Source organism: Onychostruthus taczanowskii, unplaced genomic scaffold, assembly GCF_017590055.1.
Source record: "Onychostruthus taczanowskii isolate IOZ18803 unplaced genomic scaffold, ASM1759005v1 scaffold77, whole genome shotgun sequence".
Classification (NCBI taxonomy): domain Eukaryota; kingdom Metazoa; phylum Chordata; class Aves; order Passeriformes; family Passeridae; genus Onychostruthus; species Onychostruthus taczanowskii.
In genome coordinates this window covers 4005122-4030187 of record NW_024505561.1, presented here as the reverse complement: position 1 = coordinate 4030187, position 25066 = coordinate 4005122, and the positions used below count along the sequence as shown (strand labels likewise).

At 36.9% G+C, this 25066-nt stretch overlaps 1 protein-coding gene across 1 annotated transcript in view; it reads left to right on the top strand.

Moving 5' to 3' along the window:
- STK24 (serine/threonine kinase 24) overlaps nt 1–25066 on the top strand; it is a 50352-nt gene that overhangs the window by 14826 nt on the left and 10460 nt on the right. The window contains exons 3-5 of the mRNA XM_041423428.1: nt 18938–18994; nt 21873–21981; nt 22109–22266. Coding sequence (XP_041279362.1) covers nt 18938–18994; nt 21873–21981; nt 22109–22266 — 324 coding nt within the window. The remainder of the gene's footprint in view (nt 1–18937; nt 18995–21872; nt 21982–22108; nt 22267–25066) is intronic.

Genomic DNA, 25066 nt, shown 5'->3' with positions numbered 1-25066 from the left:
TGCTAGAAATTTTAGAAGGCTTATATAATACCACTGTGCTTGCCTGAGGCCTCTTGCTGTCTTGAGATGATGTGAGAAGAGCTTTTCAAGCTCTTGGTGCCTTCTGCATGATGTGCATGGCGGAAATAACTATTACAATTTAATGAGTTAATGAAAGTTTCTTTGTTCTAGTAACTTTTTAAAATCACTGGTTAGTTTTTAGGTTCTACCTAGAGTAGTGTGATATACCCAAAAGCCTTGTTAAATTTTCTTACTCTGCAATTCTCTGTATATCCTATTTGAATATTTTGGAAGTGTGTTTATAGCAAATTCTTCTTTTATATCCAAAAACGAAGCCATATCTGTTCGTATGAAATATTATTGCTTTAGCACAATGAGTCTTAAATAAGAAGCAACTTATTGCTCCCATAAAGCGAGTCTTGTATTCCTTCCAGACTTTGTTCTGTGCGTCTGTTTTTGGAGGTTTATGTGCAGTTGCTGTGACCAGAGTTCATGCAAATAGAGCAAAAGCAATAGTGAAATGGTACCAGTTTAGGTTGTCATTCTGAATATAAATTTATTTGTGGTACACCTTTTTGTCAGAAATTAAGATGTATTTATATAAAACAGAAATGGAAATGCCTTTTTCTAAGGGCATTGCTTTTTTAAATATGTCTTAATGTTCCCATTCTATTGGGAAGAAAGGTCTTTTGTCTGTAGAATATACTAAGTAACTGCAGTGTTGCTCTTCAAGTAAATTACAGTTCCATGGTTTACATGGGTGCAGATATCTACAGGGATTGCCATTCCTTGTCTGCCATGGTGTGTTAATAACCTGTGTTAATAGTTCTTGCTGTCTTCCAAATGAAATGTTCATCTGTTCCTCTGTGATCTGATTAAATGCTCCAAGGATAGAAGAATAGTAGTTCTTTTTAGATCCTTATAGAATTAATTAATGAAACTTCTCTGGATCTGTTTACTTCTTTAGATTTTAGCTTAACAGCATCCACATTCTTCCTTGTAATGGATTAGGGATTCTTTTTGTTTTGTTAGTTTTTAAAAAATTTCTTATAAATTTTGCTGAAATTTGCTGTCTCTTCTGAGTTTTGCTGAGTTGGAACTCTTAGGAAGTATTGCTATGCTACTTATTCTAAAACTTTTTCTGTATAGAAACTTGTCAGCTCTGCTTTTTGCATCTTATTCTGCTTCACCAATTTTTCAAGAGCTTAGCTAAATTTGGTTTTATGGCTGTTTCTCCTGTCCTTGTTGTTTGAAATCGGTTTTATTTTCAAGATTCAGGTGTCTCTCTGGTAATGTTTCTTCAGTTTTGTTAATAACTTTAAGGATGGCTTTATTATAACTTAATGTTTTTATATTTCTTGATCTTGTTTTATTATTTAGAAATATATGAGCATATTAATTTGTGTTTATATTTAAAACATTGAAGGTTAAAAACCTTTGACGTTTTTTCATATATGTATATGTACATTACACTCCAAACTTAGGTTAATAAGTGTATATGGTCAAAAGCTGAGATTGATGTGTTTATGTGTATGTATATGTTAAAAATTCTTTCTTCATCTTAGACTTCTGTACATATGTGTGTAATGGCAGAGCAGATAATTTGTAAGTAGTTCCATCATAACTAGGTGCAAATGATATCAAACTGGTATTGACCTAGTTTTGTAGTATGTATTTTAAAAAATATTACTGTCTCTAAGCTTGTTTCTTCATCCTTCAAATATATTTTTTCTAGTACACTTTGGAGCTTCAGAGAATACCCTCTTTTGAACTGTTAAATTTAGTGACCCAAGAAGAATAAGACTTACAGTGTATTTCCCCCTTTAATTTTCACAGACAGCTTCCCATTTTGTAAATCCTGCATGGCTTTTTATTTCATGTCTAGGATGTAATATACCTACTGCTGAAAGTCAAGCTGGTGTTTCTGTAGACAGCAAGAACACAGAAAATAGCTTCTGGTTAACTTTTATGAGTGACACTGTCTACCCTAATTAAAAAAAAAACAAAGTGCCTTTATGAAGTTTAATTAACTGAATTCTGTAGTACAGTGAGTTCTGGCAAATTAACTCCTGCAAGAACAAAAAAATGATTTATGAAATATGGTAATTCTGAAATGAATGTGCGGTTTTATTTTTGGTAATCAGATCGATGTGAGGTAATCAGTGCTGTGGCTGAGCCGTAGCAAGTCTTGTGGTGTTGGTTAGGGCTTTGGTATACACAGGATCAGTGATACTCAGAAAGTAAAGAGCATTTCGGGAACAGTTTAAGGTTTGGGAAGCCTGTATTCTGGAGGATGCCTGAAGTTCAGGCTAGGTTTTGTTTTTTCAAGAGAAGGTTGGAAGTGACTCAATGTGTATATAGGAAAGCCCTTTCTGATAGTTTAGTGCTTTCCAATCAGTTATGCCAAAATATGACGAGATGTACTTGTTGAGTGGTCAAGATAAGCAAATTTCATCAGATAATCTTGTATACTGTTTTAAAGGGTAGACAGCTTAAATATTGGAACAGGCTATATGAGGTGGGTTTTGTGCCACTAGCAGGTTTTTGGTTTTTTTTTTTTTTTTGTGTCAGTATTTGCTGAATTTAAAAAAGCCTGAGCTTGAATGCTTTAGGAGACTCATGAACTTTAATGTGGATGTGTTGAATATTCTAGGTAATGTAACCTGGAATGTGGGTGTTTTTGTGGGACTTCAATAAGTTTAAAGTTGGCGTTCTTTTGCTTTACAGGTTTAACTGGTTTACTTTAACATTTACGAGTATCTCTGAACTGATGTGACCTTGCATGTATGCTGTGGGTCCACCAGAATTTAATGGACTTGGTGCATTCTGTCGTCATTTGATATAGCAGGCAGCCTTTGGCACGTTTCATCATGCTTATCGGGGTGGGAGACAGAACACAGATTTTTCTTGCTTAACTTCAATATTGTAGAATCCCCTGCATCAGGGGCTGCTACCTCAGCACAGGGAGAAGTGAAACGTGTGAGTAGTTTCTTGATGATCCATCGTTGTGCTGTGTGCCCAGCCCCACGGCAGTGGCTCGTGCCCTTGCAGAGCTGACTTTTGCAACTACAGTCCCTGAACTTTGGATGGGCGTTAGAACCAGAGAGTCATAACATTGTTAAGGTTGGAGAACACCTTTCAAGATGAGGCCCAGCCATCAATTTAGCACCATGCCCACTTTGTTCACCATTAAACCATGCGTTCACATTTTCTGAACACTTTCAGGGCTGATGGCTACTGCTTCTCTGGGTACTCTGTTCCAATGCTTTACAATCCTTTCTAGAAAGTGAAAGAAAATTTTCCGTGATGAAATTTCTCTGCCTGGTACACTCGAGGCTGTTCCCTCTCATCCTGTCACTTGTTACCTGGGAGAAGAGACTGACCCCCAGCTCACTGCAGCCTCCCATTAGGTGGTTATAGAGAGTGATAAGGTCTCCCTTGAGCTTCCTTTTCTCCCCCACCTCCGCCAGGCAATCCTCATGAGACTTGTGCTCCACACCCTTCCCTAGCCCCATTGTCCTCTGGACTCATTTAGGCAGGACTAAATGAAAAAAGCTGTAAACATCTTTCTTTGTTCTGCTACAGTTGCAATCATGTTGTCACTGCATTTTATGAGACATTGAAGTCCTGAAATGCCTTCTTCGTTCTGTTGACCAAAGTTAGAAGGAATTGTCTTCGCCTTTAGGAATTCCTGCAACTGGAATGAGAGGAAGGCTGGGTTGCAAATTCTGTTCTTGTGGCAATACTGAGAACAAAATGAGGCCCACTTTCCTGTGAGCCAGCCCATGTTCTGATATGCTTACTCTTCTTCTGAAGGACCAGTAACCCTCTGTTCTCATTAGGCAGCCCTGGCCTGCAGAGAAGTTGCATGAGTGTTGCCTTGATTTATCTGTATTAAATGTGGAGATGACATCTGGCTGGACTGCTCAGAGGGAGGTAGCACATAGGTTTTGGTAATGGCTCTGATAGGCTCTCAGATCTTGTCAGTCTACTGATTGAGAGAACGAGTAGGAAGCTTCCATTGATAGAGCCCCTAGTAGACATAAATAAGACAAAGGCAAAAGGATGCCAGACAACCCATAAACTCTGTTTCTAGAGTCATGTTGTTTTGCTGTGAAGTCCTGTTTTCATATTTAAAATAGTTTGGTCTTTTCTTATTTCAGAGATGTTACGTTAAACTCTAAACCTTTGTTGTCCAGAGTCTTTACTACTGTCTTTCCTTGTAATCATTTGCTGTGCTCTTAATGATAAAAAAGTCCCTAGTTTGCATTGTCTTTATTCAAAGGTACTGTTTCAAATTGTAACTTCAATTTGTAACTTGTTATTCCAGTATTTTCCTTTAGCAGTTGGAGGGATTTTTAGCACTTTCTGGAATCTCTATCATATTGCCCTATTTTTTCACATCTGCTGAAAAATCTGCCCAGTAAACAATGGTGACTTCAAGAATTTTGCTGTTTATCGGTGTAATCAGTTCTGCCCTTTTAGCCTTTTACGGCGAAGTAATTCTTACTGTACAGGTATATCAAGGTTGGGAGGCATCACCTAGTATATTGTCAAAGAAAACTGAGAGTCTGTAGTAATTATATTTTGTATTTTGTGTAAGTACTTAACTGTGTCATGTTATTCTGATCTTGCTTTAAATAAAAATTTAGAAAGCTTAATGGGAAATATAATTTACTGGAAGTAATATGTTTGTGTTGTCCTTGTGATGGCCTTAACAGCTGCCTCTGTACTGCTGTGATTGCTGATCTCTGAATGGTATGTGTGTAATTTCACATCTCAGTACCTGCTTTTAGGCAGATCTAACAGGTATGAAAAAGGCAGCAGCAGTATCTTGTTCTCCATCCTGCTTACCTGTTCCTGCCGTGTAACTTGTGCTGGATCTGTTGGCTGCATCATGACATGGTTCATGTGGAAAACAAGTTTCTTCAATAGCTTTTCCCATCCCTACCCAAAACAACCTTGAAAAGAGCAAACCCTGAACACTAACAGATCAGCCAGTTCTGACTTGTATCTACGAAACTGCAAGGTCAGGTGCAAAAAAAAATATAAATAAAACAATGGTAGACTTGGGTGGCCTAAAAACTGGGAGGGAGGGGCAGAGAAAAGTACCACAGGTTTTGGTAATGGCTTACTTCTGGATTAGCTGTAACATGAAGCCCTGTATTTAGTTTGACCATATAGATGAGGATGACACAGCATTGCTTTCTAATCATATGTAGTCTTGTGTCAAATATCCTTCTATAACTTGTGCATTAACTGCCACACTTCTTGCTGAAATAATTGAAATTAATTATTTCAATTATTAATTGAAATAATTAGAGAGTATTAATGTGGCATTGAGGTGTAAACTTTTTGCTGCTATTGCTGCAAAGGGGAGGTCCAACTGTGCCTTACAAGTGGCCACAGAGGCTGTTGGAACTTTCAGTGAAGTGGTTCAGCTCACTGAGTGGGTAGGGAACTAATTAACTCTTTTTAATTTATATTTTTAAATCTTCTGTCTTAAGAATTAGAGCACTCTACACTGATGGTTCAGATTAGTCTAAAGTTTTATGCAAGCCCACTGCCAATGTTTGTGGAGGTTCTTCCATCAGCTAGCCAGCAATAGAACTGAAAAAAGAGAGTGTGTGTATGTATTTATGCCCAGGTTTAGGTGCATTAGTTTTGTGGGCTGGTTCCCCTTTTTTTTCTCAGGTACACTTCTGGCACAAAGCTTTTCATCTAGAATGTGGTTAGTCCTGGGCTGCCAGCCTATTGATCTGATGTTCTCATGAGCCTCTAAATCATTTTGGTTGAAAACTTCTTTACTTACGTCCATCATAATCTGGTGCTCTTACATAGTTGCTGTGTTTTTGTTTCATCTTGAATATGAATGTTAGGTAGTCTGCATTGCTCAGTTAACTTTATTTTACTTAAGTATACTCTGACATTTATGCAGCTTTTTGGGTCAAATTACTTATTCTAAGTGTCTGTGTGCTCTGTATGGACATAGTGGTATAAAAGCAGAGGTGTCACATTCTTTACACTTAAGGCACATTATGGCATGTTGCAAAATGTGTTAGTAAGCATTTTTAAATGGTTGAATGTTGAACATTCAGACATTGTTATTTGGAAAAAGTTGGTTAGACTCAGAAATGCTGAACTTTAAAAGGGAAGTTGCCCAATTAATAGGTTTAAGGACTGTAGCAGTTCTAAAACACTGCAGTTCTTGTATTCAGTAGCTAGTGTTTTCAAACAAATTCTTAAGGCTTTTTCTTTATACTATTAAAATCTGTGCTGTTGCATAACAGTTGGGATAAAAATGATCATTTGGAGGTACTGAGCTTTCTCCCTTTCTGCTTCCTTCAATAGTTCCTTGAAACAACAAGTTCTAAGAGCAGAACAAAAACATAAAAGAGGAAGGGAGAATGGAAATTATTTATGTGAATATAAGGTGATTTTACCGGTAATTAAGAGTAAGGGTAAAATTTGTAAAGACAAAAAGTAGAAAATAATAAGGGGTTTCCAGAAAAATTATGTGTTGTTGGGACTGGAATGGTGAGCTTGACAGAAATCTGAGTTGAAGATGCTGAGCTATTGTAGGGTAGATATGTGTGTACAACGCCATCAGTAGTAAGAGTTTTGAAGAAGGATTGGCCTGGAAGGTGTGTTCTGTGAAGGGAGTAGTGGAATTTAATAGCATGTGAATGCAAAAGGGGTAGGAAAAGAGGGTTATCGCTTGATAGGCTGCAGAACAGGGGTGCAGAAGATGTTGGAAGTTGTGGTAAGTGGTAAAAAGGGGATTAAACTGATAAATGGATTGATATCTGAGCTAAGAAGTAAATCTGATTTGTAATTTTCATTTTGAATTTAATTCGATGTAATGGGTAAACAGGAACAGATGTAAGCATTAGAGCAATTGTATTTTTGGGCAGTTGGGAAGAAGGGCTTCTTGTGCCTCATGCTTTTGTTGGAATTTTGTTTCTGGTATAGGGAAGGGAATAATTATAAACCTCCTGAGTTGTATTGATGTGAACTACTCCAGTGGAGAAAGTTTGAGATACACAAGTGTAGGGTGACATTTTTGTGGTGGGGAAATTGCTGATCTCACTATTCGTTGGCTGCAAGGTTGTTTTGTTAGTTCTGCTTTAGATGTAATGCAATTTATAGATAGATCTGAGATAAAGAATTCTGTGAACTAATGCTAATTTACTTTTGGTTCTAATTTCTTGATTTGTTTTTGCTTCCAATTTTCGGGTTTGGGACCTTGCACAGTTCATCAATAACCAGTGTCAGTAAAATTCTGGTCCATTTGGAGCTTTGATTATGGGTTACATTTTTATGTTACTTGCCTTGGTGACTATTTATAAGAGGTGATTAGATGGTCTGTTGGGATTATCATAGGACCACATAAGTCATTATTTACCATTTACAGAGACACACACACATTAATCTTTGTGTGTCTCTGTAAGTGGTCTCCTGGGAGTCCACCCCAGTTAGCAGGGAGATTTACCCCAGTTAGCAGTTAGGATTTTCCCCCCCTAAGGCAATGGCTTGGTAGATATGGTTATGAAGTACTTATCTACTTGGTAGACAGGAAAGGGAAAGATGAATCTTGTCAGTCTTACTAAGAATAAAAAACTTAACAGTTAAAAGGATAGCGGCTGTAAGGGGCAGAATTTTCATTCTTCTGCCGTTGTGTTATGAAGCAGGGAAAGGTAAAGTGGCTGTAGGCAGGTGGGAGGAGGAAGAGTATGAGTTTGTGTACACTTAGTGTTCCAAAGTAGTGGTTACCCATTCCTTTATGAAGTGAAATGTGTGCTGTTCTTCTGTTCTTGTGAAAGTTTCTTGAATTTACTAGTTAGGAGCTGGTTTTGCAGCCAATTCAAGAAATGTCTTATTCAAGAATGGTCATATGCCTTCTACCGTAATGTACTTGGGTAGAAAATTACAGATCCAGATTGCCCACAAGTTTGCAGCTCTGGGAAATCATGTGCTTAATATGACATGCCTAGGCTTGAGACAGCTGAGCTATAAAGAATCATTTCAATGGTGGAAGGGCATGTGCCCAGGAAATGTGCCAAAGAGGCTGTGAATATGGACACTGTTAGAGATGACTCACATTAGGGAAAACATGTAGCTCGTGGCTTTAGCATGTTGGCATGCAAACACAAAAGTCTGCTAAATGCTCTGCAGAAGGAATCTTTCTTCAGCACTGTGACAGAACATTCATTGTTGTGGGGTTTTTTTGCAAGCAAGTGGCACTGCAAGCTCTCCTACTACTAGCTTATGGCAAAAAGGATGCATTTAAAGATTGATTGTATACTGTGGTGGTGATTGCAAGAGGGAATTGTTGAAGATTGCCTGCTGCCTTAGATAGTAGAGTTGACTAGAATGTCTAGGAATTGAAATGTGACATTTTTTCTTGAGACCTGAAGAAGGCAAGCGTTTCAGAGGATTGGAAAATGATTCCAAAGGCAAACAGCTTCTTTTATACATGTATACATGCATAAAATACTGTATACTGAGGTGGTTCTGCTTAGTCTGAAGTGTCATGTTACCTGTGTTTTTCATGGACTTTACAGAGTCCAAACTGGAATGAGCAGTTCTTCTCTTTACTTAGTTTCTGTTCTGCATTGGCTACCCAGCAGATGCCTTTATTTTTTCCTTTGAGGTTGAACATATTAGATGGCTGACAGACCTTGATGAAAGGACATAAATGCGCCACATGCAAAACCACAATGATTTCTTTGATTGCAGGGACCTTTTGGCCAGCTTGCAGTAAGGACTTGTGTTTAGAAGAGAACCTTTGGGCTCATCTGTATCTCCCTCCCCTCAAAGGGATGGCAGCCCCAGGACAGCTAGCATTCATCCTGACGCCAAGAGACTTCAAAGGAGGTAAGCGCCTCAGAAACGCTCCCCAGACAAAACACTTGTCAGTCCTGCACCCCAGCCTGGTAATATTCTTTAGTACAGCACTACCATCATTCATGGCTCCTTTGTGACAATTTTTTTGAGAACTCTATGGGGTCTCATCAGCTGGTTGCAGCCCCCTTAAGATTCACAAAGTTGTCCATTGCTGTTGATTTGCTTAAGGATGTGCCCCCAGTGGAAGGGAAAAATAGAGCATAGACATATGCTCCTCTCTTTCTCTTAGTTTTTTTTATTTTTTGTATTTTGGATGAGGTCCAAACTTGTACTTCTCTCAATTCTTCTTCCTTAAGGTTAAAGTTGGAGGAAGAAAAAAAAGACACCAAAACCAAACCCTGCTTACTTCACATAGTTTTAAACCAATTTTTTAAAATAGATTTCTGAATTAGCCCTTTATATCCAGATGATCTCCACTTAATTCTTTGTGTGCTTGAATTTCTAGTGAGCATTATCCCTGAAAAGTTCTGTGGAAGAAAATTACTGGATTTTATTCTCCTTGGGGGAAATATATCCTTAGGAATTATTTTTTCCATGTTAGATATGCTGCCTACATGAAGCACTGCCTTCCAAATGACTATGGAAAAGTAATTTAGCAGAGAAAGCAATTTTAAATAAACAGAAGTTTACTTTGATGTCATAAATTTAAACAAAGAATTCCCATGGTAGCTTTCTTATATCTATTGTTTTGTAAAAGCAGACTTTTCAGGAGTGACATCGACCCCTTCTCCAGCTAATTCAGGTGAATTTTATGAATACTTAGCTCTAGATCTTTCTTTTCACATTCTTATTCCAGTATATAATATATATTATGTATATTTCATATATGTTTATATATATAATTATATTTTCCAGTATATTCTTATTATATGAAAACTAAGAATATTACTGGAATCATAAGGAAGAACCTTCTAGGGGTTTTTGCTGTGTTGGGTTTTCTTCTTTTTTTTTTTCCTTTAGTAGGAATATTTCAGCATGTAATAGACCTTTAATAAAGATGATCGTATGTTTGCTAAACAGCTACTATTTTTTTTTTTCTAAGGATGTGGATTTGGAAAGTATAGTTGCACTCAGACTATTGAAGCTTTAGTATATTCAAGTATATTGAGGTATTGAAGAAGTGGATGGTATTGGAAAATAATGTCCTGCCTAATTCTACACTTACATATGTGGAAATGAAGGCAACTTTTCTTTCCCTCATTTGATCTGCCTTTTACTGTCAGTGAAAGTAGAGGTGGTTGCATTGTTTTTTCTGTTGGTTGGGGTTTTTTTTTTTTTTTTTTGTGTGTGTGTTTTGGTTTCTTTTTGGGTGGGGGACATAATTTTAAATAAATTTGGTCATATGCCTGCTTCTCTAGAAATTCAACAAGGAAGAGTAGAAACAGGACTGAGAATTGCTAGGCTGCTTTCTAGTGTAAAAGTTTCTGTTGATGGACATCACCTCTGGGAAAATGAGAGACCTAGCTATAGATGGGAAGTGTTACATTGTTTGGAGGCTCTGGAATTAATGAAATACTTTGAAAACTCCTTTTAAAGGTAAATCTAGTTAGTCCTATTGTCAGTTTTTCCTGGAAGAAGCTGATCTTCAAAGCAACATTCTTTCTCTTTCAAATTCAGATTAGAACTCAATCATTCATTTAGGAAGCAAAATCGATTTTAACTGTTTTATTTAGTAACAGTTTTAAACTTTTTTCTTTAGTATTGTACCAGATGATCTACTTCAGAATGGCAAGGCTTTTAGTCACACTTTTGTGATTAATAGTTTATTTTAATCTGTATTTCATACCATCTGCTTTTGCTCCTCTTACACCTCGAAATCCCAAGGTAGTGTATTAATTTGCAAGGTTAAAGATAACTCATTCATAGCATCTGTTGGTGTTTCAGTACTTTTTCACCTTTCTAAGAAAACAGGACAGTACTTGAAGACTCTGCTCTAAAGCATGGATTTTTAGTTGTGTTAGGATGGGGAGGGAGAGGACAGTTTATCCAGAGGATGTCCTTGGCAGCGTACCTGTGTATGTGTAGTGTTGTTACCTCGTAAAATAGTTTCTCTTCTTCTTTGAAACCAATGGTTGTCTTTCCACGCCATCTGATTTTCAAGTGCTTTGAAATAAGTGTCTTTATACTAGAGTTCAGTTTTACTGAATGAAATCTCTAATAATACAAGCAAATAGCTTTCAAATAATGCACCCATCTATACAATTTCATGTTGTAGTAGTAGTAGGAATTAGATGGAAAAATGTTAGCAGAAGATTAGGTTGTCCAAGAAAAGCTCAACTGAAGGATTAGGTACACTGTGGAACTCTGTGCTTCATAGGATGTGTTGGTGTACTGGTGGTATTCTTATTCCTTATTAATGAGGCTGGAAATTTTCTGTTTTTTCAGACATGGAGAAAAAAATACAGTGCTTACTTTGATTGCCTTCAGGAACAAACTATACTGTCTTAGAAAGATGATGTGAATTAGAATAGAAAGAGATTATTTGTCTGACTTTGTTTTCTGTGAAGACAATTCCAAAAATTTTTGAAAACATTGTAGCCTTTCCGGAGACTGTTTAACAGCTGTAGGACTGGAGTTTTGGAATAATAGGATTGATTTGTCCATTTGCAGTGGGAGGCACTTTATTTACTTTATTACTTACACTGAGAGATTGGGGTACCCATAATGTTCAAATTTTGAAGAAACTTAATGTGGATATCTGACTTCTGGTGTCAGTGATTCTATCCTTTGTCAAATCCTTGCTGTCTGTTGAAAGAATTATTCTATGGCATTGAGCAATCAGACTGGCATCTGGATAGGCTGCAAGTTCAGGGGTGCATTGCTTACCTTCTGTCTCTTTGCAAGGATTGTGTACTGAAAAGAATGGAATGAAAGAGCAGATAGTGATATGCTACTCATTCTGTGCTGTCAACATATGGCAGCACGGGGTGTTGTTCTGATTTGATTTCAATTGAGTCAAAAATATATAATGTGTGTGTGTGTATATATATATATATATATGTATGTATGTATATAACATTTAAAACTAGTCAAAAAACAACAAGAATTGAGGCCATGAGGTAGATCTGAGTTGTATTCATTAACAAAATTGTTCATTCGCTGAATAACAGTAATAGCCATCTTGTACTTACTCCTAAAGAACTCAATTCTGGCAGTTGGTATCTGTTCTAATAATAATCTGTGGGTCTGCAAATTGAACAGTCAAGTTTGCAAATCCTGATGAATTTCACAGATGTAATGGCAATACATCAACTCATAGGTGTCCTCTCTCTAAAGCCCTAAATAATTATTTTCCTGTATGTGTATTATTTATTATGGTAGGATGAGCTCCAGGGCAAGGACATTTACAGTGTTTTGGAGGTCTTGATACTTCTTGATACATGTTTTCAATTGGTGACCTTTATTGTTGATGAAAGTTTTGGGAACAGGAACCACAAATACATAAATTCCATTTCCTGGAATTTATGTATTCGTTGCCCGAATGCATCATTTATGGCATCATACAGAATGTAACATTTTTGTGTCTGATCTGTATCTTTGTGTGTAATCTCTCAATGTCCACACGTGTTAATAAATAACAAGAACTCAAATACCAGCGTTCTTCATAATGTATAATGAGCTAGTGGCTACAGTTGTGGCTCAGTATTGAAAGGAGAGGGGGAATAAAAAAGATGGTGCCTGAAGCTATGCTTGATGACTGTGAGGAAAGGAAGGCACTTTGAAGAATAGAGCTATATAAACTATTGTATCCCTTAAGGTATAGTTCTCTGGTTAATCATTCTTCCTCTTGTTATGAAGGGTGTCAGGGCGATACATGTTTTCAGATTCATTTTAGACAGGTAGTTTTGTGCTTCTGTCTCTGGTGGGTTACATGGTTTGTTTTGGGGCAGGCCCTTCTTTTATTGTGGGTGTGGGATGGATGAATGCATCTTTGGCATTACATGATTCTGCCACCTGGTGGCTTTGACGAACAGCAGGGGCTTCAAATACAGTTAGAAGCACATGGGTGAAGAGATCCTGAAAAAAATCCTTTTTGCTTTTAAAAATGGAGGGAATCAGTCGGAAAGGTGGCTTAAAGTAGATATGGAAGACGAGATATGTGATGTCTCATCTCGTTTTTCAAGTTGAGCATTTAAAAGTCAGTATGCAAGTATTTAAAAACGTCTGACTATTACACTTGTTGGGCTTCTCTGGGTTTTTAAATATGAGATTAGCAGAAGACAATCTACAAGTAATGGTAACTACTTGTAGCAGAAATGCAATTTAGAGCAGTTATCGTGTTGTGTGCATTGTGTATTTCAAGGTTCTTTTAATCTGGTTTTTTATGCTTGGAGAATTACAAATATCAATACTAAATTTAAATCAGTACTAAATATAAGAGTCTTTTCCTGGCCCTTATTACTTTGGCATAACTGAAAAATTTATTAAACAAATTACCACATCTCAAGTTGTGCAGTGAATATCAGTTTTGGTACTACCCTGTTCTTTTCAGTTGAAGTTGTGTCCTTTTATTTTTCTGTATTCAAGGTTTTTCTCCCAATACAGTGATAGTAAAATTTCTGTATATAGGTCAATTCAGCAGATCTGTTATGTTATTTCAATCAAATATAGTATTTATAGCTTCCAGTTGTTCATAGGTGTTTTAATGCTTGCAAATAGAGATTCTGAGTGGAGTTTGGACATGGCTTGTGTCCATAACTAAACAAGCTTTTTACACATGTTTATAAATATACCTTGTTCTGCTGCTAATTGTGTACCATAAATTTAAGGTGGGAAATGCCTTTTCTCACAATGAATTCAAGTTGGGAAATTCTCTTTCTTACAATAGGTGTGGGGAGATTTTATTTCACTTAAAAACAAATATATGCTTACTGTTGTTACTATTGTTTTGAAATTGCACAGATCATTCAGTGCACTTACCTCAGGGTACTTCCAGTCCTTCTTTTTTGTAACTGTGTTAGGTTTTCCTTTGCAGTCTCTCCTTCCTACAAGAAAGGAGATTTAGAAACAATTTCATCAGTATGCACTTCTGTTGATTGCTTTCACTTGGTCTCTCCTGTATAGTATCATTGTTTAAGAAATGTGTATGTTCTTCACATACAAGAAATATAAAGCATCTCTGAAGGTAGACCTCTTCCATTTTTATTTAGATTTTTTTTAACTTTGTAAGGACTTACAAACAAACATGTTAATCTTGATTACTTGTTTCTGTAAGACTTCTGTCTCCTTCAGATTTCAGTTAAAATGTACCTTTGAGATTGTATACAAGTTTTTTGGTGGATGGCCTTCTTTTTTCTCCAGTGTACAGTCTTCAATTTTTACATACTAAAAATTCTTTACCTACTGTATCTGCACTTATTTTGCACGTACTTTCATGGTATAGAAGTAACTTGATGAAGGAAACTTCATCAGAGCTAAAATTGCTCTTGTAAGGTTTTCTGTGGTTCCAGTGTTAAAATCAGAAGTCAGACCTCAAAAAGAGCAACCGTAGTTTGGAAAGGATCTACAGAAACTCTAACAGAGTTTCTTCTAGGTTCCAAAGCTGTTCCTTTCTTCAGTTTCATAACATCAGAGGAAAATTCCTTGTTCTTGCTGTGAAAAAGGAAATATTCCATGTGCCCTCATTAATCTGCTCATCTAAGTTTATAAAGAAATAATCCCAAATTTGGATGGATGACTCACCGTGGCTTCACTGTATTTTGAAGAAAATTCAATGCTGTGTTGTGGCTGATGCTTAGAAGAAGAAAACTGTTCTTGTTTCAGATCTCAAAGAGGAGCACTGAATGTTGCTAGTGTCAGTATACAAATGTAGTATCTTCTTGAAAGTATAAATGATTATGTGTAATATATAATTACTAATCTAGTCTATGGAAGAAAATGTAGTGCCTTCGGAGTTCTGTTTGAGAGCAAAAGGGGAGTATATACTGAAGAGGGTGAGAAGTTCAAGTAAAAAAAGAATTTGGGCAGCTTTAAAAGGAAAGTGACAGTAGGTGGTAGGGAATGTGAAGCATGCCAGAGATACTCGGAAAAGAAGGAAAGAAGGAGGCCCGTTGCTATGGTGATGCCAAAGTCAATTAATAGTAGCTCAGTGCTGGCCTTGTGCTGTTGTTACAAGGCATTATCTCTGGTTTGCATGGCCAGGTTTTGGTAGTGGGAGGCTACAGGGGCAGCTTCTGTGGGACGCTGCTGGAAGCTTTCCCCAAGTCCTATAGAGCCAGTGCCAGCTGGCTCCAGGGTGGATGTGCTGCTGGCCCAGGCTGAGCCCGTAAGTGACTGTGGCAGTGCCTTTGGGACAACAGATTTAAGAAGGTAGGAAAAAACCTGCACAGCTGCAGCTGGAGAGAGGAGTGAGAATAAGTGAGAGGAACAGCCCTCAAAGAGAGTAAGTGAGAGGAACAGCAAATACCAAGGTCGGTGGAGAAGGGGTGGGGGAGGAGGTGCTCCAAATGCTGAGCTGAGGTTCCCCTGGAGCCCCTGGTGTAGACCATGGTGAGGCAGCTGTGCCCCTGCAGCCCGTGGAGGTTCAGTGGGACCACAGAGATGCACCTGCAGCCCATGGGGGACACCCACACCACCCAGATGGGTGAATGTGCCTGAATGAGACTCCGACCCTGTGGAAAGCTCACACTGGTGCAGGCTCCTGGCAGGACCTCTGGCTTTATGGAGCAGGTTTGACAGGACTTACAACACTGTGGGACACCCACAGGCTGTTCCCTAAGGACTGCAGCCCATGGAAAGGACCCACACAGGAGCAGTTCATGAAGTAGTGCAGCCTGTGGGAAGGACTCACATGGGAGAAATCCATGGAGGACTGTCTCCTGTGGGAACAGGGCAGGAATGTGAGGAGCCCTCCCTTTGAGGAGGAAGGAGTGGCAGAGATATGTGATGAACTGACCACAGTCCCCATTCCCCATCCCTTAGTTCCACTGGGGGGAGGAGATAGAGAAATCTGGAGGTGAAATTCAAGCCCATGGAGAAGGCACCAGGGGAAATGGGTTTTAAGATTTGACGTTATTTTTCATTATATGACTCTGATTTGACTAGTAATAAATTAAATTAATGTCCCCAGTTTTAGTCTGCTTTGCCCATGAGGGCAACTGGAGATTGTTCTCTCCCTGTCCTTACCTCAGCCATTGAGCCTTTTGCTATATTCTCTGTCCCATAACCAGGTGAGAAAGAAGTGACAGAGTGCTTTGGGGGGATAGCTGGCATCCAAGCCACCACAGACATAAAGTCTGTATGTATAGTTGTTGGCTCTAAGATGAAATACATATTGAGAAATTCATTACAGCTGTCTCACCAAAAGGATTTATTTGCATCTTCTTGTCAAGCAATATATGCAGATTTTATATAAGAAAGCTTAAAAAAATTTCTAAAAAGAATTAGGGATAGGTGGTAGTAAGATTTTCTACCATGGTAATTAAATTTATTTGAGTACAAAATATGAATGTGTTCAGATACTTCATATGAATGATGGAAACTTTAAAAATAAAAACCCAAAACCATTGATGAAGTTGAGTAATATTTCTGAGGCAAGGGAAAACCACAGACAATTAAAAATGATTTTGAATATAGGGATCCAGATAAAAAGATGCCATATTTATAATAGATTACTATTACTTATCTTTACACTAGGATACAGATACAGTTGTGTGTGTGTGTTTCTTAACAGTATTTCATACTTCATTTGTTTTAAAATATAGAATTACTGAGTTTAGTGGATCAATGGCTTTTTTATTGTAAATTCAGACATGTGGCCTCAGGCAGCTGATGATGAAAGTTTCAGGAGCAAAGACTAGTTGAACTAGAAAAACAATTAAAATTATAAATGATGATTTTAAAATACTATGAGTAATATAACATGTGGTAGTTTAATTGTGTTACATAGTTCTGCAACTATGTAATTAAAATTATATTCTTAAATATTTATGTTAGTTATTTTCTACTTCTAATTTCTAGTTTTCAGCTGGAGAATTTGGAACCTAGTGTTCTAGAAAGTTTCTGTTTTGGGAAATTATATCTTATTTCGAGTTGCTAACTCTTTGAATCCTTGAGATAATAGAAAAGGGAAGACACATCTCATGTTGATGTCTGTGTGAGGTGTTGTGAATGTTTGGGGGTTTTTCTCATTTTTTTTCCCCTTTCTTTTCTTCGCTGTTCTTGAAAAGGGTCAGGGGGTTTGTTTGCTTCATTTACCGTGTTCTTTCCCAACCAGGCATTTCCAGTGAACTGGGAAGTAGTGATGTAGTTGACATGTTTGTGTTTAAGTTACTATTAAAATGAAGTGTGAGTTTTGAATATTGAGGAAATCTAATGTAGCTTTAAAACACATTTTATCAGCAAAATATAAATATAAAATTTTGATCAAGTTTATGATGACTCACTATAAGACACATCTCAGTAATGTTCTTGTTCAGGAACTGCTAGGAGCTGGAGCCTTGAAGGGACAGGAAAAACATGTAAAAGTTTTAGCAGAAAAGCAAGTATTTCAGTACTATAAGAGACTTGGAATATTTGTGGTGTCTGCAAGAAAGTAAGCTCTATGAGAATGTTGTCTCTCAGTACTGAGCTAGATTATATTGTTTAATTATTCTTTCTTCCTAAAATCCGTGTTCTGGCTGTCTTAAAATATTTTTAACAAGACTGTATTTGTCAAATAGCATGAGTTGATTCCTGAAGAAAGGTATCTAAATTTAGCTGAATCTCTGTGTTAAAAATAGTGGATGAAGAAGGAGCCCTAATCCAGGGTCTTATCTAAAAATAGTACGGTATGTGTAACTGGAGGTGGGAAAAATGCACATTTACCTACAGCAGGAGTCCAGAGAGGGGGTGGATGCAGTGGAGTATAAGTATAATAATGACTAAAAGACTTAAGTGAGTCCTAAGGGCTAAAATTTTAATCCCTCAGAGGATTTAGATGAAGTTATGTCCTGCAATAAATTTACCACTTCTCTAAAAATTTGAATCCATCCTTACAGATGAGAATTCAGCATCAGATGTCCTGGCTGTGAGCCATTAGTTTTAGATGAAGTTTTATTCTGCTGGATAAAGTAAATGAATATTGTTGCTATTTATGTGCTCCTTGCTCTGAGAGATATTTATATTATTATGCTAGAGGTCTTGTGAAAGTTTGGTACATACCATAGAGGTGAAACTAACAAAGTGTAAAATAACTTAATAACCATAAAAACGAAACCACCAGTGTGTTTTGTGCAGCAGTTTCATTTGAATACCTACATAGTAGATTTGTGGCTTTGCTTTGTTGTGTATTTTAAGGAAAAGCTGGGCTAACTGCTTCTCTTAGTGTATTTGGGAAAAAGATGCTGCAAACAGTGGAAAGAAATTATTTGGTCCAGTCTCTTTCTTAGCATACTGCATTGTGTGTCTTGTGTTAAACAGTCCTGTAATACGTACCGAGGTTTTCTTTAGGAATATAGTAGCTTGATGTTGTTGTTAGCTTTTCTTTTACTAGCTGAAACTAATAAGTTGTTACAGTCATCTTAAGCAATCTTCATTACTACTTTGCTGCTTCTTTTTTGAATGAAACTGTGCAAAAAATTCTACACCATATATCAGATGCATAAGCATTAGTGGAGAAAACCTACTTAACTATTCCAGAAAATGAAACAATGCAGAAAAATGAATAATAAATTCTATTTCAATTTAAACTAGACAGGAGTCAAGCTTACTAAAGAAAATATTTTTAGGTATCTGTACAAATCAAGATGATCAACAAAACTGAGATAATATTTTCTAAGGAAAGGAAATATGTTATATGTAACACTATTTGATATTTGGAATGTCCATAATTGGAATTTTAAAATTAAAATTCATTCTCCTCCATGCACACACTCTTGAGTTAATAATCCAGAGATATTTTTGAGGAACAGCTAAATGTTTGTGGTGTTTCAAAACTACAGATAATTTCTTCATCAAGAAGAAGGGGACAAGTTGCATTAACTCAAGTTACTACTTTTTTATTTTTATTTTTTTTTTTTACCTTTTTTTTTTGGTTTTTTTTATGTTACAGGATACAAAATTATGGATAATAATGGAATATCTGGGTGGAGGTTCCGCCCTTGATCTAGTAAGTAAATGATGCATGTTTTTTTGTTACTTTACTTCACATATTATATTCCTATCTTATATTTCTGGAAACTATAATAGATCACTTGGCTGTGGCAATGTTCACTTTCAGAGAAGGATAAAAGTATTTGTCAATGCCAGAAAAATGTTATTTTCCATGAGGCATGACTGATTATTTGTGTAAATAGAAGGGAACTAAGCAACATAATATTGGAAGCAGGATATAAACATCTTAGAATGCTAATCTTCAGTCAGCCAGAGAGCACTAGTGTCTGAAAATAGTTTTTTGTATCTCTTAATTCTGCCACCACAAGGCTTATACAAGTTTATACATTTTAATGTATCTTCCTCACCACCCCCTCCTGTAAACAAACAAATGAAAGGTTCCCTGTTTGAAGTCTTCATGAAGTCTAAACAAACAAATACAATTTAGGCTGTTATTAAAAATAGTGTTTCAAAGAAATAGAAGAAGCTCTGGGCTCCATGGAGGATAGAGAGGCCTTGCAGGGAGCCCTGGATAGACCAAAGGGCTGTGCAGTCATCAAGGGTATGAAATTTAGCAGGAGCAAGGGCCTCATTCTGCACCTGGGATGGAGTACCCAGGTTTGAATTGGAATTCGAAGGGGTCAGTGCAGATCATGTTTTCTCTAACTGGATGCTGACATTCACTTCAGCTATTAAAAAGCACCCAAGCTCACACCTTCTTATGTTCACTGTGGATTTAAAAAACACTATTATAAAAATAATAATGCATGTTTTAAGTATGTGAAAATTGTTATCCAAATGGCAGAACATCTTGGTAGCAGAGTTTGCAGCTGTCAAATAGGATAACTGATAAAGGCTTGAGGAAAGAGCAAAAGGAACAAGGTCACTGTAAAGGGATTCTGCTCGTGACACCCAGAACACAGGAGTGGGTATTAAATGTGGGCTTCCTGCAGTTGTGTATTTTTGAACCCATTTATACCTTTAGCTTCTACATCTGTTAATTGTTCTGTGGTTGTGTAAAAATTAATTATGTTCCCCATAAAGATATGATAAAAATGTGTATTTATTGTCGTGATCACTTTTTTCTTCCAGACAGAAGAGCAATTAGAAATTGGGTTTGCTTTTATAAATTAGCTATTACTTTCTTTGTATAGATATAAAAGAGCAGAGTGAAAATACATGTTACCATATTTTCTTTTTTTTTTTAAATTTCACAAATTTCACTTGTATGATAACTATGTGTTTAGTCTCTAAGTTTGTTGCCTAGAAATAGTAGAAAGTACTTGTTCACATCTTAAAGTGTGATTGAAGAAATTTCACCCCAGAACTGAAATCATCCTGCAAGTGTCTATTAAGCACCTTTTGTGTGCTTCATTAATTTTCAATTTATGTTCTGGTGCATGTTCTCCTAGTTCTAACATGCACATTATGGTTCTCAACTAGAACCTGGCATGTTTTGTCACATTTTCATACTCGAGGCAAGGATTACTGAGAACCTTGAATTCCATGTTCAGAGTGCAGACATGTCATTCTAGCTTGGTGTTTTCGTACTTGAATATGCACTGCATGGTTTCAAAATCCTGCTTCACAAGAAAAAGTATATATAATGCAACTACAAGTACATTTTTGGTCAAATTTTGAGTATAGTTCAAGTTTGTGACTGAGGTACAAGTGCCAGTCTTCTCAGATTTATTCTGTTTTCAGTAATTCCTCCTCAGTAAGGTGAGCTGAATCTGACATAAGAGGTTTTCCCCCATTAGATGTGCGGTGTCATGTTACCAAGTCTCAAACTGGTGCTTGCAGCCTGGCTGCAGCAAAGCTTTGAGAATGTCTTAGTGGGTTTCACATAGTGGTAATATTTTGTGTATTATCAGAGCTAAGGAAAAGCAAATAAGATGATAACTAAAGCTGCAAAGATAAAGCAAATGCATTGTTACATGAAATATTACCTCTGTTGCTGTACTTGAGGATTTCTGAGGGATGTACTATTTTTGATATTTATCTGAAAATCCTTATCTGAAATGCTTTCCTTTTCACAGAATGAAGCTTTAGAGGTACAACTTTTTGATTGTGATTCAGTGAGTGCTATTGTGGAGTAAACTAGAATAGTGGAATATTTCCAATATTAACTGTTGGACACAAAGTTTCAGTGTCTCTGGAGATGCCCTTATTGTTTAAGGACAGGGTTTAAGATGCCCTTATTGTCTCTCTGGGTAGTGACCTTTCCTCGGTTATTCTAACTTTTAGAATTCATATCACATGTAAAGAATTTTGGGATCATATAACGTTACTGATTCTTCTCATAAGAATAATTACTTGGAATTTTTTAACTATTAGCAGATTTATATTTCCAGTATTACTTGAAAAAAGTTAACATTTTAAAATACGTAATACGTAATGTTCTCTCAGCCTATTACTTTGAGTTTTAGAGTGTTTCTCAAAATCCAATGCAGTATGTAGTCATAGACTGATGGATGTAGTACATTGAATGCCTTAGCTTCTAGCTCAGGCTTTGAGATTTGGGTCCACATAGGGTCTGTAGAGTTGCACATGTAAGTTCAGTGTAGAGTTAACAATCAGATGCTTTTCAAAGGCATAGTATATCTAGGACCTAAACACAAAGCAATAACTCGAGGCTGTGCCTTTATGGCACCTTTAACAAATTTTACATAATATTTTAGATAAATTATTTCTTTTGTTGTTCATTAAGCCACTTAGTTTAGAACTATGTGTCTTTAAAAATAATATTTTGTTTTGTCTCACAGTTTATGAAGTCAGAAAATTGGAAGTTTTGAGGGTTGACAAAAGGAGTAATTTCTTTTTATAGTCACAGTGTTATTTCTGTTGTTCTGTCCTGTTGTAATACATATTTAAACATTTCTTGCATCTCCTAGTTAGAGCCTGGCTCACTTGATGAAACTCAAATTGCTACAATATTGAGGGAGATACTCAAAGGACTTGATTACTTGCATTCGGAAAAGAAAATCCACAGAGATATTAAAGGTAAATTGTTTTATTATTTGTGATGAAAGAGTATCAGAAGAACTCATGCAAATCTGTATGAGCTCCCTTACATTGTCAAATGGTATCAAATATCTTCATTTCTGGTGTTTCTTCTTCTTTATTCCAGCTGCTAATGTATTGCTGTCTGAACAAGGGGAAGTAAAACTGGCAGATTTTGGAGTAGCTGGGCAGCTAACAGATACACAGATAAAGAGGAATACCTTTGTGGGAACACCATTTTGGATGGCACCTGAAGTAATAAAGCAATCAGCATATGATTCAAAGGTGAGGTACTTCAAGGCATTACTAAAGTCCCTTCTTTTTTCTAAATTGAATTACATGGGTTGGTCTTCAGAACACAGCTAATAACTTTGGGTGTGTCTACATGACGATGTGTTCAGATGACACCTAGCAGCTAAAAGCTCTTGGTGAGGAAAGATTTCCTAATTTGTATCCAAAGTTTAAGTTTCCTAGTTTATTAAGACAATCCAGATGGCAAGAAATGATACAGTATTCACAAGTGCATCCCATTACCTTTTTTCCCACTCTTGATGAGTATTTTTGGCTATTTGAAAGCAGAAGAGTGCAGATATTTAGAAAAAGTAGAAGAGTACAAATATATTCAAAATGGTAATATTCTTCCTCTTGTTTTTAGAAAAAAAATAGCCAGCAACACAGTTGAAGAATATGGATTTGGTGGATGTGAAAATGTTGTTTGAAACGGCTGTTACTCTTCTCTGGCAGAATGTGCTGCTCTGACTGTGTTCTTTCAGATTTGCCGTTTGGGAGGTGTTAATATTAAATACCAAATTTATCTAGACACAGGATTTTGATCTAGCAGAGTGGCACATCAGCATACTGAAATCTCAAGACAAGCACAATATATCAATTGTAAGACATAGTTGGGTCACAGTAGAAATGTGATTCCATTACTGTTCTCTGTATTCTCACCAGTATGGCACTGCGTGTCCCTGCTTGCCAGGAAGGAACCTGGCAAGTTGCCCATTAGAGCCAGCTCAAGCCTATTGCTTTTTTCAAAGTTCTTTGTGCTGGTTATTTGTTTTTTATGCTTCTATTTGTTTGATGTATATATACAGCTCTTTCCTGCCCCTGCCTTCTCCCTGCCCCACATGGCCTGGCTAGCTCAGCAGAACACCCATGTTATCAGGAAAGGCTCTTTGCCCAACCCACTACTGTAGCTATAGGTCTGAAACAAAGGTCACCCTCAAGCCCAATTTGTGCTAAGATCAGCTTTTTTTATTATAATTACCAGTATTTCCTTATGTTCTTCCCTGAGCTCATCTTCTTTGCCCATTTCCTCTGATTTCCCTGTAGGGATTTGTTGATTGGCTGTATCTCCATGTAATGGGGCAGGTTGGGAAGTTTCTTTCCATTTGCCAAGGCTGATTCTGGTCTAGGCTGTACTATTGCTTAATTCCCTATTTGATATCTTTCTGTAAAGAGGCTATAACAAGCAAAACACTGTAGAGTCTGTAGAAGCTTAAATAACCCCAAAATCCCAATTTAAAGTTGAGTAAACTTTTTTAAAATGGTGGTTTGTTGTTTTTTTTCCTTTGTGTGTTTTTGTGGGGGATTTTTAGGTAGTTTATTTGTTTTGGTTTTGGTTGGTTGGGGTTGGGTTTTTTTGGTTTTTTGAGGTTTGGCTCCTGGGAATGACCATCATTTGCACAAAGTATGATTCAGCCCTCACATTTTCCATTCTGGCTGTTTCGGTCTGCAATGTCACATGGACATAAGAGTCTTGGATACTTGATGAGGGATTCCCAATAAAAGCTTGAAAGGGCTCTAGTTTTTGGCAGTGCTTCTGCTTCCTGTTTGGATTCTTTCTTACCTGAAAACATGTTTTCTTAACATGCTTCATTTTTCATATATCTAGTTCTCTGTTCTTTCTACTATAAAACTTGTACTGTAAAAAATAGATATTTAATTTGAAAGTGTCTTTCTCTTGCACATAACCTGTTTTCTTTGACTTATATGAACTTTAAAGCTGGACTGAATTTTACACATTAGATTAGAAGAGGAAAGGCTTATGGGAGTATTGCAGTAAATAGTAGTTACCAGTGACTTGGTGACTGTCATCTGAACTTGTTTGTTTGAAGAAGACTTGTTTGTTCAAGATTTGAAACTCTTAAAAATCACAACATGATAAAACTTAATGATAATGGAGTGTCACCATGACCTGAGGTCATGCTTATCCCTCTCCATTTGGAGAACTATTTGTGCTTGTTCTGGGGTTTCATTGTCACAGTCAAGTCCATCCTAGAAATGCCTAAATGGATGCATGTGCAATGGGTACTTCCTTTCTTATCTGTGAAAGGGGAGGATATGGTTCCAGAGGAACATGGGGTGAGTTACTTTTGATGTTTCCAACAGGAATGGGCTTCCAAAATCCATCTTGGACTTCAAAGAGTCTAGTGTGCTGCTATGGTTTGTTGCACTTTTTTGTTCATTTTTTTAGAGGGAAGTCACTAGTAGTAGAGTTATAAATACATGAGGAAAAAGAAATATGTATTTACATACATGTGTGTGCAGGTGGATATCTGTGCACCTCATACACATGTAAATTTGATGTTTATACTTGTATATACACGTGCTCCACCTGTGACTGAAAGTCTGGCAGAGGAGAAGTATCCATTTATGTGGCTTTAACACTTCACTCTTGAGAAATTGAAATTCTGAATAAATTAGAAATAATAATACTCAGTTGTGAACATGAAGACACATCTACACAGGTGACATTTTTATTTTGTAACCAAGAAAAGCTTTCCTGCTAGAGGGAAGTTACTCATAATTAGGCTTAAGGAGAGCTTAGCTGATAATGCTCTTATTAAGATAAATGAAACTTGGGGCTCATGTGCTTATGTAATTCTTTGTGCTCAGGAACTCCTCTGTAACATGGCCTAACAAAATGGCATTTTATAAATTCAGTGGCATGCTAATTGACTCTGGTTTGGGGTTTTTTTCATTCTTACTTGCAAAATTAAGTAACTAAGCTCTTGACAGTAGGATACTGTCTGAACAAGGATGGAGGAGCTTGTTTTAGGCCAGGCACTGTGGCTGTGAT